At 36.9% G+C, this 15,579-nt stretch overlaps 1 protein-coding gene across 1 annotated transcript in view; it reads left to right on the forward strand.

The window, feature by feature from the left end:
- The window catches only part of SMC1B (structural maintenance of chromosomes 1B), a 72,354-nt gene that overhangs the window by 25,155 nt on the left and 31,620 nt on the right, over nucleotides 1-15,579 (forward strand). Inside the window, 3 exon segments of the mRNA XM_017850849.1 lie at nucleotides 2,171-2,350; nucleotides 5,887-5,911; nucleotides 5,914-6,032. Of these exon segments, the coding sequence (XP_017706338.1) occupies nucleotides 2,171-2,350; nucleotides 5,887-5,911; nucleotides 5,914-6,032 (324 nt within the window).

Here is a 15,579-nt window from a genome sequence, read left to right on the forward strand (position 1 = left end):
TAGCTGGGACTACAGGTACGTGCCACCACACCCGGCTTTTTCTTTTTCTTTTTTTTGTATTTTTAGTAGAGGCGGGGTTTCTCCACGTTGGTCAGGCTGGTCTCAAATTCCCGACCTCAGGTGATCCACCCGCCTCAGCCTCCCAAAGTGCTTTGATTACAGGTGTGAGCCACCGCGCCTGGCCTATTCTTAATTTTTCTGAGTATCAGTTTTCCATGTGTGGAAATGGAAGAATTAGTTCTTACCTTACTGGATTACTACAAGGAGTTGTTACATGTAAAGCACTTGGCATAAGATCTGCACAGAGGAGGGGCTCAGCGAATACTGGCTGGTGCTACTCATGGTCCAGACCTCCCTTTTGTATTTCCACACTGTTGTTACCTTCTGCTCACTGAAATTCTTTACCCCAACTCATCTGCCTGTTAGAATCCTGTTTTACTTATTTCTCACTTGAGATTCTTTTCAATACAAACTCATTTTTAAAAAAATCTTATACAGAAGTGTATCAAATATAAAGGGAATACTCCTACCCCTTCATAATGCCTGATTCCTTAATAGTAACAACTTTAGATTGCTTCCATACGCTCAATTTATATAACTATATATTCCCAAGTGTATATACACACACGTACACACACACATTTTGGTTGTATATGCGTTTTCTTCTTTGTTTTGTTTGTTTTATTAAAAAGTGAGATCATACTTGCTGGATTTTGGTAATACATTGTAGACACTTTTGTGATCTGTTGTAAACCCAACCTAAAAGTCATGACTAAGAAGGTCTGAAGGCTTTCCTGATCATTTAAGTCGAAAGTGTTTTGTTTTTTTGTTTTGTTTTATTTGTTTTGTTTTGTTTTGTTTTTTGAGACAGAGTCTCACTCTTTGTTACCCAGCCTAGAGTGTAATGGCGCAATCTTTGCTCACTGCAATCTCTACCTCCCGGGTTCAAGCAGTTCTCCTGTCTCAGCCTCCTGAGTAGCTGGGATTACAGGCGCCTGTCACCACACCCGCTTAATTTTTATATTTTTAGTAGAGACAGGATTTTACTATGTTGGCTGGGCTGGTCTTGAACTCCTGAGCTCAGGTGATCCACCTGCCTCAGCCTCCCAAAGTGCTGCGATTACAGGCGTAAGCTACACGCCTGGCCCAAAAGCGGTTTTTTAAAATTTCATAGTGTTTTGCTGCTCTCTTGACACATATCTAAATGGGCATTATTTTCCACTAGATTTTATGATTTTGAAAGTGTCTTGTGGAACACTTCCTATGCATTGTTTTATCCTGACTAGTTAGTGACAGAGTTGAAACTGGAAGTTACGTCTTCTGGCTTTTGATGAAGTTTTTGTTTTTAAAAAATATTACTAAAACCCATGGTGGGATGTAGTTCATCATGTTCTTTTTTTTTTTTTTTTTTTTTTTTTTGAGACGGAGTCTCGCTCTGTCGCCCAGGCTGGAGTGCAGTGACCGGATCTCGGCTCACTGCCAGCTCCGCCTCCTGGGTTTACGCCATTCTCCTACAGGCGCCTGCCACCTTGCCCGGCTAGTTTTTTGTATTTTTTTTTTTTTAGTAGAGACGGGGTTTCACTGTGTTAGCCAGGATGGTCTCGATCTCCTGACCTCGTGATCCGCCCGTCTCGGCCTCCCAAAGTGCTGGGATTACAGGCTTGAGCCACCGCGCCCGGCCTCATCATGTTCTTATCAGTCTTTTATGGTGTGTAATTACATACTGTTTTTTTGTTTTGTTTTGTTTTTTGTCTTGTTTTTTTTTTTGAGATGGAGTCTTACTCTGTCGGCTAGGCTGGAGTGCAGTAGTGCTATCTCAGCTCACTACAACTGCCAACTCCCAAACTCAAGCAAGTCTCCTGCCTCAGCCTCCTGAGTAGCTGGGATTACAGGCATGTGCCACCATGCCTGGCTAATTTTTCTGTATTTTTAGTAGAGGCAGGGTTTCACCATGTTGGCCAGGCTGGTCTCAAACTCCTGACCTCAAGTGATCTGCCCACCTCGGCTTCCCAAAATTCTGGGATTACAGGCGTGAGCATCATGCCCGGCTGGGTACATACTGTTAATCTTTTGCTGTCATGCATATATATGTTTTGTGAGAAAGAATATAATGAACATTTGGTTTTTATTTCAGTGTATCTAACATGTTAAATATTTTAAAACCCTTTAGATCAAGCCGATCAACGAAAGATTAAGGGAACTTAAAGGCTGTAAAATGGTGATTGATGTCATAAAGACTCAGTTTCCTCAGCTGAAGAAAGTGATTCAGTTTGTGTGTGGAAATGGTCTTGTTTGTGAGACTGTGGAAGAAGCAAGGCATATTGCATTCGGTGGACCTGAAAGACGGAAAGTAAGAAAAGAGGCTTGGATCACATCTTTGGATAAGTTGAAGTAGTATTTATATGACTAACATACACAAACACAAATATTTATATATGCGTTTTATGTGTTCTTTTTTCTAAAGAGAGCCAACATAGAACCGAAGGTGGTTATGGCCTCAGTGGTTTTTATAATTTTCTGTTGAATTTAGAAAAAAAACCCTTATAGCATTTCTCAACATCATAAATTATATTTCGGAAATTAGGTTTATTTTAATAATATCCTAAAGCAGTTAGTTGTTATTGTTGTTTAACCTTACATGGAACGCCGGATATAGTACCTGTGGTTTTGAATACCAGGAAAGATTTTGGGTATTTATTTTACACTGTGGGCTAATTCTTCCATACTTTAGTGGAGATACTAACTGTCCTTTTGCATATTCAAGGTTTAACATATTTGAATTTCTAGAAAATGCAGTTGAAATGAGATTACTAAATACAGGTATCTTGAGGGAATAATTTAGGTCTTAAAAGTAGGTACTATTTTACTCTCAGTTGAATAGAGAGTATTTAGTTATATTTGTATTTAGTTGAGCAATGTTAAACTCAAATAATCTGATGTAGTTTTTTTTAAAAAACTACATTTACGATGAAGTATAACATAATACTTAAGGGTATGTAAGCTATAAAGTAAGACCAGTGATGCTACTTAGTAACTAATTATGTGACTTTAGGGAAGTTTGTAAACCTCTAGTTTTAGTTTTCTCATCTAAAATTGGGGAAATAATATTACCTGTTTTCTAGGGTTATGAGAATTAAATTAAGTAGTAACATGAAAAATGCTATTATAGTGCCTGGCAAATAGCTCTCAAAAACTGGTAGTAATTTTATTACTTACTAGTCAATTAACACATTCAATCTGGAATGTCCAGAATTGCAAATTAACACAAACAGGCACTTCTTAATGAGACATTAAGATTTCCAGTGTTAAATTTATTGACTTACGTAATATGATTAATTTTTCATACATTTTGCTGTGTCTGATCAATAATCTTAAGCATAATGTAATCAGTCATTGAATTCTACATGTTAAATTTAAGCTAGTGTAGTTATTGTTTTCCTTATTTTGCTGCCTAATTAACTACACTAACATTGACTTTTTATATTTATATATTTCATAGAATTGATGTTTGAAGATTTGTGTAGTCAAAGAAGTCACGTGAAGATATGATTGCTTATTCCTTCATATAACAAATATTTATGGTTTCTATATTGTTCACAATAACATCTTTACCCCTTTAGGTTGTATCTTATTTTTATCAGTAGTTCAAAATTTTAATCAGGTGTATCTTATTTGTATCTTAACTATATCTCAGGAACTTTGGAAGACTTTTCTCTGTTTTAGATTGGGTCAAACCGTTGGATAGATGTCACATTTTCACAGACATCACCTGGTGAATCATCTGCAATTTGTGCTTTTGGTTTTCTATATACTTGATACCATGTTTTAGAATTTTCTTTAGTCAAACATTGCAAGTAGTATTAAATATTTTGGTTTACTTGTAAACTATAGTATATATAAACTACATACAGTATCTATAAACTACAAAGATGAATTACATCAATTCTGCTAGCTATAGTTTGGTCACCATATTTTAGTGATAACTCAGTTTTACATATTTTAAAATGTATGTACCAAAAGTCAAAATCCTGAATCTCTTTACATATGTAATTTTCTATCTGTTTCCCTTAACCAGAGATACAATTATTTATTTTCTTCTTCTGTAGACTGGTTGGTTGTTACTCTAAAACATATATTATAGAAAGATCTATTTGTATTGTGCCCTTTTAATATGGTGAGGCAAAAAACAGACCCAGAAAAATGTCAGTAAGTAGCTGGAAAATTTGTGAAAATATTATTTTTTCCAAAATTGCACATATTAAACAATAGCAAATAAAGTACAGGGTACCACTTTGCTGGGTACCACCTGGAATAAAATATAGTTAATCTAAACCTCATTCCTTGTATCAGGATAAATTCCAGATGAATTAGAAATGTTAATGTAAAAAGTAAAACCATAAAATTTCTAAGAGAAACCATGGAAAATGTTTTCTTTTCTTTTATTTTTTTTTTTTGAAATGGAGTCTTGCTCTGTCACCCAGGCTGGAGTGCAGTGGTGCGATCTCTGCTTACTGCAACCTCTGTCTCCCAGGCTGAAGCGATTCTCGTGCCTCAGCCTCCCAAGTAACTGGGATTACAGGCGCCCACCACCATACCTGGCTAATTTTTGTATTTTCAGTAGAGATGGGGTTTCACCATGTTGGCCAGGCTGGTCTCAAACTCCTGACCTCAAGTGATCCGCCTGCCTTGGCCTCCCAAAGTGATGGGATTACAGGCATGAGCCACCACTCCTGGACTGGGAAATTTTTTCTTAATCTCAGAGACAGGAAGGCTTTTCCAATATGACAAAAAAAACCCAAAAGCTATAAAACATGAATGAATTCACCTAACAAAGTTTCTGCATGGCAAAGACTACCATAGAAAAATCAAAAGAAAGATGGCAAACTGGGGAAAATATTTGTAGCTCATAGTGAAGAGCAGATGTTCTTACAAATCACTGTGGAAAAGAACAATAATATAGTGGGAAAATGGGCAAGGGATATGAACAAACTTGTTTTCATAAAAGGAAATATAATGATTCTTTTTTTTTTTTTTTTTTTTTTTTTGAGACGGAGTCTTGCTCTGTCGCCCAGGCTGGAGTGCAGTGGCGCGATCTCGGCTCACTGCAAGCTCCACCTCCCGGGTTCACGCCATTCTCCTGCCTCAGCCTCCCGAGTAGCTGGGACTACAGGTGCCCGCCACCACGCCCGGCTAGTTTTTTGTATTTTTTTAGTAGAGACGGGGTTTCACCGTGTTAGCCAGGATGGTCTCGATCTCCTGACCTCGTGATCCGCCCGTTTCGGCCTCCCAAAGTGCTGGGATTACAGGCTTGAGCCACTGCGCCCGGCCTATAATGATTCTTAAACATGGAAATGCAACCTCACTCATATGGAAAATACCCATTAAAATTACACTGAGGTACTATTTTCACCTGTCAGATTGACCAACATCAAAATGTTTAGTAACACTTTATGGGGAAAGAGATTCTTCTGTTCACTGTTGTGGGAACTTAAATTTATACCAGTTCTGTGAAGGGCAGTTCTCTCACTTGTACCTTTGAGGAACTTAGCATGTAGATTAACTTACATGTGTATGAAATGATGTGTGTGCAAGCTTTATTCACTGAATCATTGTGTATAACAGGAAAAATTGGAACCAACTCAGATATTGATATAAGACTAAATCAATAATTTATTGCCTAGAATTGCTTTGGGCCTTAGTAAAATGGATTTTAAATTTGTGCTTTGTTTATTGTTTGGGGTCTCTTCATAAACTAGATATTTCATTAGTAAAGTTCAGTAAGTGTCTTTTCTCATCTGTTTTCTTCTTAACTTTAAAATTGCCACAGTATGTTTTATTTGTATCTTTGTGTACATTTCTCCAGGGCAAAATATTTTAATTTTACAGACAGTAGCTCTTGATGGAACATTATTTTAAAATCTGGAGTGATCTCTGGAGGGTCAAGTGACTTAAAATACAAGGCTAGATGCTGGGATGAGAAAGAGTTAAAGAATCTAAGAGACAGACAAAGCCAGAAAATCCAAGAGCTAAAGGTAAATCCATGCCATAAAAGTTGTAATATATTAAGTAGAATAATTGTGTTTTTAAACTAGGTGGGTTTTTTATAATAACCATTTCTGTAGTTTAAGAATTGAAATAATGCAGAATGAAATAAAAATACAAAATAAAAATCTTTCCCTTACTCTCTTCCTTATATCTCAGTGGTATTTACTAAGCATAGTTTGATACATGGCTTCCAGAAATTTTCTTGGTGTGTGCAAGCATATGTATTATTTTTCCTATTTTCTTTGTTTTATAATAGATTGTTACTATAGTGTTTGCGGCAAGTTTTTTTTTTTCTTTTTTAGATGGAGTTTCTCTCTTGTTGCCCAGGCTGGAGTGCCATGGCGTGATCTCGGCTCACTACAACCTCCGCCTCCCGGATTCAAGTGATTCTCCTGCCTCAGCCTCCTGAGTAGCTGGGATTACAGGCATGTGCCACCATGCCCAGCTAATTTTTGTATTTTTAGTAGAGATGGGGTTTCTCCATGTTGGTCAGGCTGGTCTTGAACTCCCGACCTCAGGTGATCTGCCTGCCTGGGCCTCCCAAAGTGCTGGGATTACAGTTGTGAGCCACTGTGCCTGGCCTGATAGGCATTTCTTAAAATATAACTGAGGTTGGGCATTTCCTCATGAACTTAATGGTCCTCTGTAATTTTTCCTTCTGTGAACTGCTTATTTTCTCTGCACATTTTTCTAGTACATTGTTCCTTATTTTATTACTATTTCAAGAATTATTTGTATTAAGTAAATTAGTCCTTAGTCATATGTGTTGTAAACATTTTTCATTTGACTTTTTAGTCAGCTTCAGTTGGAATATAATTTATATACCATAACAGTCACCAATTTTAAGTATAATTTAGTAAGTTTTGACAAATGTACATAGTCACATAACCATCACTGCACTCATGATATAGAACATTTTCATCACCCCCCAAAATTCCTTTGGGTTCCTTTTAGTTAGTCCCCTCTTCTGGACCCTTTGGGGCCTCACAACCCAATCTACTTTCTATCATTATAGTTTTTCCTCTTTTAGACTTCCATATAAATGGATTGATACAGTCAGTAGTCTTTTGTGTTATATTTTCTTCGCTTAGTATTGTTGAGATTCATGTGTGTATCAAAAGTTTATTCCTTTTTAATTGCTGAGTATTTCTTTGACATTGACTTTGTTCTTTTTGTCATACGTGTGTTTTTAATCTTTAGCCAAATTTATTAATCTTTTATAACTTCTGGATTTTAGGATGTGTTATGCTTAGGAAGACCTAATTCTTTCTGAAGATCACAAAAGAAGTTCAATAATGCTTCCTTCTAATGCTTTTGTGTTTTTAACATTTATATTTTTTATTTATCTGGAATTTATTTTGATGACTGGGGACCCCGCTTTATTTTTACCGACTGACTTACCATTTTACAAAAGTATAATTTGTTGAATATTGTAATTCCCTCATTTATTGAAGCCAAATTTACAGTTGCTAAATTAATATAGAATGCTTTCAGATTATTTATTTATTGTTTCTATTTAGTTTTCTTCCTTGGTTGATTCAAGCACTTATTTTGGCAAGGTTACTTGACTAATTTTCATCTTTTTCTGAAGCATAAGACTACATTTTATGTTTTAATCTAAGGTGTAGAAATATTCAGCTTTTAAAGACTTTAACAAATTTAGGCCTAGGCACAGAGAAAGTTCTGGAAAGATACCAACTTAAAGTCAATCTTGCTTTCCATCCATGTCCATGCTAAAGTTCCATCTGTGTGTCACAACCTGAACCAGGTGGCAGCTAGGTGGGAATGATGTCTTGGGTTCTGAGGGAGGCTGCTGGGAAAAGCTTCCTCTCTTTTGATGTGAAGAGTGCTTGGGTAAGAATCAGGACGTAGCAGAATCTGGGGGTAAGTTAAACATTTGTCCCATGTGAGGATGCCTAATCTTCTTGAACCCCATGAAGCGAAATATTAGCTTAGTAGGAAATTTGTGGCCTTCCTATTCCTGAGTTTGGAAGAGTCCAGGGATACCAGAGAGATATCTTTTCCTCTGCCTCAGGGTAGTCTCTGTCTCAGGGTGGTACTAACAGTCTTCTCTTATAATCACTGACCCTCAGGTATAGAAAATCCTTGTGGGGTGCTGTGATTTCGGGGACTTTAATACTCAGACATGGTCCTCAGTGGTGAAAGAAATACATAAATGTATCTGAGGTGTTCTAGGAGCCAGGCAACAACTTGAACAAGAAAGTAACGGAACATTAAGGAAATTTAGTATAGGGTCATCCTTCCCCTGCCAATCCCCAATGCACAAAAAGATTTTCTAGGACTAAAAAATGTACTTCTGGCCAGGCATGGTAGCTCACGCCTGTAATCCCAGCATTTTGGGAGGCCAAGGCGGGTTGATCACCTGAGGTCAGGAGTTCGAGACCAGCCTGGCCAACAGGACGAAACCCCATCTCCAAAAAAAAAGTACTTCTTTGTTTGTTTGTTTTTTAAAGAGGCAGTCCTTGCTCCGTCACCCAGGCTGGAGTGCAGTGGTGCCATCATAGCTCAGTATAACCTTGAACTCCTGGGCTCAAGGGATCCTTCCCATCTCAGCCACCCAAATAGCTAGGACTACAGGGGTGTACCACCAGGCCCTGCAATTTTTTTTTTTTTTTTTTTTTTGTAGAGACAGGGCCTTGTTATATTGACAAGGCTGGTCTTGAACTCCTGGCCTTAAGCAGTCCTCCCACTTTGGCTTCCCAAAGTGCTGGAATTATAGGTATAAACCACCACCTCTGGCCAAAAGCATATTTCTTAACTGTAAAATGTAGCAGATGAATTGAAGGAAAACATGTCATTGCTGAGAACCAAATTTGTAACCTGGCAGACTAAGTGGAAGAAGCATCTCAGGGTAACAAAATTACAAAGATGAGGTGTGAGGAAAATAGAGACTTAGTAGATATACTCAGGAAACTTGATGTGAAACTAGTAAATTCTTGAAAGGAGGAAAAGAACACAGAGAAGGAAAAAAATTAAAAAGAAGAAAATTTCTGTAAGGATCAACTTTTAATTGACCAGTTGAAAGGACACACAGAGTTCATGTACGTTTGGTGAGAAAGGGCGCACGGTAACACAGATCTGCGTGTAACTCCTTAACCTGTAGGTCATAGAAGCAATGCTAAGCTACCTGCCCTTCAAGAAAAGTTCCTTATATGTTTAAACAGCAACAAAAAAAGCTCGTATCAGACTGCAAAACTGGATGGGACTATGGAATAATAGCTAAAAGGAAGAGGACTACAACCTAGGTATTACTTACCTTTCAAGGATCTGCCAATAAGCAAATTCAGAGATTGTCATCCACATACTCCATATGACAAAAATACTAGAGAAAGTACTCCAAATGGCTGGGAGCAATAGCTCACACCTGTAATTCCGGCACTTTGGGAGGCTGAGGCTGGTGGATCACTTGAGGCCAGGCAGGAGTTTAAGTCCAGCCTGGCCAACATGGTGAAACCCTGTCTCTACAAAAAATACAAAAATTAGCTGGGTGTGGTGGCCTGCACCTGTGAACCCAGCTATTTGGGAGGCTGGGGCAGGAGTCTCGCTTGCACCCAGGAGGCAGAGGTTGCAGTGAGCCCAGATTGCACCACTGCGCTCCAGCCAAGAATTCACTCTACAGCAAGAATCTTTCTCAAAAAAAAAGAAAGTAAAAAGAAAAAGGAAAGTACTCTAAGCAACACATGAATTAGGATAGACCTAATTATAATAAACGAATAGTGCTAAACTAACTCAGCAAAGTCAAGGAATTAGAAGTGGAGAGAAAGATCAGTGTGTTCCAAAGGTTTCATCTGTGAGGAGAGGAAGTTAAAATACTCTAAAGACCGTATGTATATGGGGCACAGGGGACAGGAGGGACTAGAGTGTTAGAAAGAATACCAAGCTAACACAGGGACAAATAGAAAACCAATAAAAATGAGTGAAAAGAATAAAAAGAAAGTAAGATAGAAGAAATGAAATTTTGTATGTCAGTGATTATGGTAAACATGAGTAGATTTAAGTCTCCCATTAAAAGATCAAGACTCAGATTAAAAAGTGAGTGTTATTTACAAGAAGTCATTTTAAAACTGAATGTTGAGGCTGGGCGTGGTGGCTCACGCCTGTAATCCAAACACTTTGGGAGGCCGAGGTGGGTGGATCACTTGAGGCCAGGGGTTCAAGTGCTCGAGACCAGCCTGGCCAACATAGTGAAACCCTGTCTCTACTAAAAATACAAAAATTAGCTGGGCGTGTTGGCGTGCACCTGTAGGCCCAGCTACTCGGGAGGCTGAGGCAGGAGAAATAGCTTGAATTGGGAAGCAGAGGTTGCTGTGAGCTGAGATCATGCCGCTTCACTCCAGCCTGGGCAACAAGGCAAGACTCTGCCTCAAAAAAAAAAAAAAAAAAAAAAGGAAAACACAAAAAAACCAGAATGTTGAAAATAATTGGATGCTCACCTGACAAATGCAAACAAAAGAAAACAAAAGTAGTGATATCAGACAATGTGAACTTAAAGGTTAAAATCCTTGTGTGTAGTAAGCTTTCAGTAAGTACTTATAATTTAATTGAATAAAGAAGATTATATGTAATATAAGACAAAGATTTCCATTATAAATCTGTTTGCAGGACATAGCACCTAAATATTAATATTTAGAGTAATACTAATTTTTTTAATAGAATGGAAAAGATAACTCAGGAGTTGGAAAATCACTCTTAGAAGGAAAGGTTAAGTGTTTAGTTTGGTTGAATTAGGAAAAAGAAGGCTTTAAACTACTTCTTAATAAAATAAAATATAGTGCAACATTTCAGCAGAGTGACTTCTGAGTAAGTTACATGCTTTTATGCTTTAGTTTCCTCATCAGTATAATGGGAATAATAACATCTATTTCATAGCATTGTTAAGAGGATTAAGTTGGTTAATAAATGTAAGTTGCATAGAACAATAAGTGCTCAATAAATGTGAGATACTGTTAAAAATATCTATTAAACATTTATGAAAATTGATCATATGCTTGGCCACAATGGAAACCTCAATAGTTTTTTAAAAGTAGAGCTTTTTATAGGTCACCTTGATCATAATTTAATGAAACAAGAAATAGTGACCAAAATACTATTTGTCTCTGTAGAAATTAAGAAATGTAGATAGTTTTGGAATTAAGGAAGTAATCCAGAGGCATATTACAAAATATTTCAAAAATGATGAATAGGAATATACTTCCTACCATTATCTTTGAGACATAGTAAAAGCTACATCAAGAGGATGTAATCAAGTAATGCCTACATTACTAAAGAAGAAAGAAAAAATATAAGGGAACTTATTAGTCACTTTTAAAAAAATTAGAGGAACCACAGACTGGGCAACGTAGTGAGACCTCTTATCTACAAAAAATTAAAAATTAAAAAATTAGCCGGGAGTGGTGGCATGCACCTATAGTCCCAGCTACTTCACAGGAGGATCACTTAAGGCTGGGAGGTCAAGGCTGCAGTGAGCAGTGATCATGTCACTGCACTTCAGCCTGGGTGACAGAAAGAGACCCTGTCTCAAAAAAAAAAAAAAGGAAAGCAATTAGAACAACTGGCCAGGCATGGTGGCTTTTGCCTGTAATCTCAGCACTTTGGGAAGCCAAGGCAGGAGGATCACTTGAGTCCAGGAGTTTGAGACCAGCCTGGACAACATGATAAGACCCCATCTCTGTTTTAAAATAAAAGAAATTAGAATACCCATAAAATAACAAAAGTTATACAAGGAAATTTTTTTTTTTTTTTTTTTTTTTTTTTTTTTGAGACAGAGTCTCACTCTGTTGCCCAGGCTGGAGTGCAGTGGGGTGATCTCGGCTCACTGCAACCTTTGCCTCCTGGGTTCAAGCAATTCTCCTGCCTCAGCCTGCCAAGTAGCTGGGATTATAGGCACGCACCCCTGTGCCCAGCTAATTTTTTGTATTTTTAGTAGAGACAGGGTTTCACCGTGCTGGCCAGGCTGGTCTGGAACTCCTGACCTCATGATCGGCCTGCCTTTGGCCTTCCAAATGGCTAGGATTAAGGCATGAGCCACTGGTACCTCGCAGGCTAGGAATTTTTTTAAAGCTGACTTAATTTAGTGAAAACAACTCAAAATGACAAAAGGGCAAATCTAATAAGCTAGTGCTTTGAAAGGACTAGCAAGTAAACTCTGCAATCCCTAATGAAGGAAGAAAAAAAAAGCTAAAGCAACATACAATTGTACAGGAATGATAGCATTAAAATATTTTAAAGAATTCCTACATGCAAATTAATCTGTCATGGTTTTTAAAACATTGAAATTTGGAAGAATTGATATTTTTTTGAAATATACAATACCAAGATTGAACAGAAAAAAGGTGAGAATGTTTTGCAAAACAGGCAGTGTGTCGGTTTGCTGGCCTTAATCCCCATCCACGAGTTTTCCTATCACATATTCTCTAAAAGGACACTCTCACACAATTAACACAAGACATTCAGTGAAAAAAACATCCCCTCACAAAAAAACCCAGAAATTTACTTTCACACGTCCTTTTAGCTAGCAGAAAACTCGGCCATGTGTAAACGCAGTTAGATGATGTCGCCCACTGCAAATATAAATCAACACATTGAGATTATAGTGAAAGTTTTGCGTGTTATCTTCTGCATTTCTTTCTCCTGCTGCAACGCAAGTCAAGATGCGAGCAGCCAGAAATTATTGCACCAAAGGAAAAGCAAAAGGGGCATGAGGAATAAAAGCCATTGTACTAGGAGCTGAAAATTAGATGCATTATTGATTAATGGCATCCAGTCCCCATCAGCAACAATAAACCTTATAGCCAATAAGCTGTCCTATACCGTGAAAAAAAAAAAAAAAAAATATATGTTGCCAGTGAACTTGAGATGGTGCATTGCACTCCAAGCCCTGGGCCACAGGGTGAGGGACTCTCCATCTCAAAATAATGGGTATATATATATTATAATGCCACTCTGATCTACACTGAAAAAAGGCTTCAGGAATATAAAATGGTATATATCATATCATGGAAAATGGTATGATGGCTTCTCAAAAAATTAAAAATAGAATTACCATATTATCCTGCAATTCTTTTTTTTTTGTCACCCCAGAACCTGTGAATATGTTGGGCATATACCCAAAACAAGAAAGCAGGGTCTCAAAAAGAGATTTATACACCCATGTTCATAGCAGCATTATTCACAATAGCCAAAAGGTAGAAGCAATCCAGGTGTCTATCAACAGATGAATAGATAAACAGAATGTAGTATATACATACAATGGAATATTATTTAGCATTAAAAAGGGAAGAAATTCTGACATATGCTATAACATAGATGAAACTTGAGGACAAATACTGTCTGATTACACTAACATGAGGTACCTAGAATAGTCAAATTCATAGAGACAGAAAGGAGACCAGTTGTTGCCAGTAGCTGGAGAAGGGGAGAATGAGTTGTTGTTTAATTGAGACAGAGTTTCAGTTTTGCAAGATGAAGAGATATGGAAATTGCTTGCACACAATGTGGATATATTTAAACACTACTTAACTGTATACTTAGAAATGGTAAAGATCTCACAACTATGCTTGACTAGCCAAATAAAAATGGTAAAGATGGTAAATTTTATGTTATGTATGTTTTACCACAAGTAAAAACCAAAAATAACCTCTGGGACCAGATGAGTTTACAGCTTAGTTTTATGTAATATATAAAAAAGATGGAAACTTTCCAACTTATTTTATAAAGGTGATATAACTTTAATATAAAATAATATATAGTACAAAAAATAAAACTAAAAACTGACTTCCCTTATGAGTATAAATATATAATATCTAAATAAAATGTCAGTATTAGAGAATTGAGCACTGTAGTAAAATAATACATCTGACTCGATAGAATTTATTTCACAGATACATGGGTGTTTAAGTGATCATCATAATCCATTATATTAATGAATTAAAGGCAGGAGAAAAGTCATGTCATCATGTGTAGAAAAGGCATTTGATAAAATTCAGCAGCCAGACCTAATTAAAATACTAAGGAAAAGACACATTAGTGGAAATTATTTAAATAAAATAAATAGCTCTTGAACAGAAATAATTGCTTAAATGGTGAAAACACTGAAATCATTTTAGTTAAAATCAAGAAATAGTTATCTGTTACCACTATTCAATGTAGTCTTGGAAGTGTGAACCCTGAATATCTGAGACAGGTGTCAGTTAATTTAGAAAGTTTATTTTGCCAAGGTTGAGGATGCACACCCATGACACAGTCTCAGGAGGTCCTGACAGCATGTGCCCAAGGTGGTCAGAGCACAGTTTGGTTTTATACATTTTAGGGAGAAATGAGACATCAATCAACATGTAAGATGAACATTGGTTCGGTGTAGAAAAGGCAAGACAACTGGAAGCAAAGGCAGGATAACTCGAAACAGAGAGGGGGTTTCCAGGTCATAGGTAGATTAGAGACAAATGGTTGCATTCTTTTGAGTTTCTGATGAAGCCTCTCCAAAGGAGGCAGTCAGATATACATTTATCTTGGTGAGCAGAGGGTTGACTCTGAATAGAATAGGAGGCAGGTTTCCTCTAAGCAGTTCCCAGCTTGACTTTTCCCTTTAGCTTAGTGATTTTGGAGCCCCAAGATTTATTTTCCTTTCACATTTCCCCCCTTTTCTTTTAAAATCTTTTGGTGAAAGCATTTTAGAGGAAAATGAGTCTCTAGTCTCAGGTTTCATGTGATCTCTCATGGCTAGGATGGTTTATTTCTAGATAGGTAGGTTCCAAGTTACTAGGAAAGCTGATTTTCTCATGTCCTGTGAAAATAGGGGAAGGAAGGAAGAACAAGAAACAAAAGAACAATCCTGGAAAATCGATATAGGTCACATTACTCTGAAGTCCATACATTAGTAGGCAGGTACGAAAGTGGCTTATATATGTAAATAGGTTGCTGTTATTTTCTTCTGAAATTTAAGTTGTCTAGCTTCAGTTCGTAGGGCTTTACGAAAAGCACAGCTTAGTTTTCAGCGACTCCACATTAGGAAAATGGGGAAAAAAGAAGGAAAAAATTGAAAACATTATTTTGAAGACTTGTAACCAAGAAAATTAGAATTTGGTCCAAACTGTAAAATTCAAAACATTAGGCAAGACTAGAATCTAACAACAAGTGTTCTAGTTTTGAAACATAATTTTCTCTCTCCAATTTTCCATTTTACTAAAGACAAGTTATGGTTGGACTGAATGCTGTATTATACTTGGCCTGATTATTTGTATATAATGTTGCAAGAATAATTTTTTTTACATCAAGCCCAATCTCTAGAAAGACCATTATAATTTCCCTTTAATTAGAGACAACTTGATCATGTAAAAGTTTTTTGGGTTTTTTTCTATAAATCCTTTTATTGTGACTTACACAGACCATTCACGAAATGCTTGAACTTTCTGGTTTGTCCTGAACATCGCTTTTTCTTAAACAACCAGTCATTTTATTCTAGGACTAAATTTACCATACAAGATTCTTTCTCATATAAAATTATTTCTCTTTAAG

The sequence above is a fragment of the Rhinopithecus bieti genome, unplaced genomic scaffold (assembly GCF_001698545.2).
Source record: "Rhinopithecus bieti isolate Rb0 unplaced genomic scaffold, ASM169854v2 scaffold_32081, whole genome shotgun sequence".
Taxonomy (NCBI): Eukaryota; Metazoa; Chordata; class Mammalia; order Primates; family Cercopithecidae; genus Rhinopithecus; species Rhinopithecus bieti.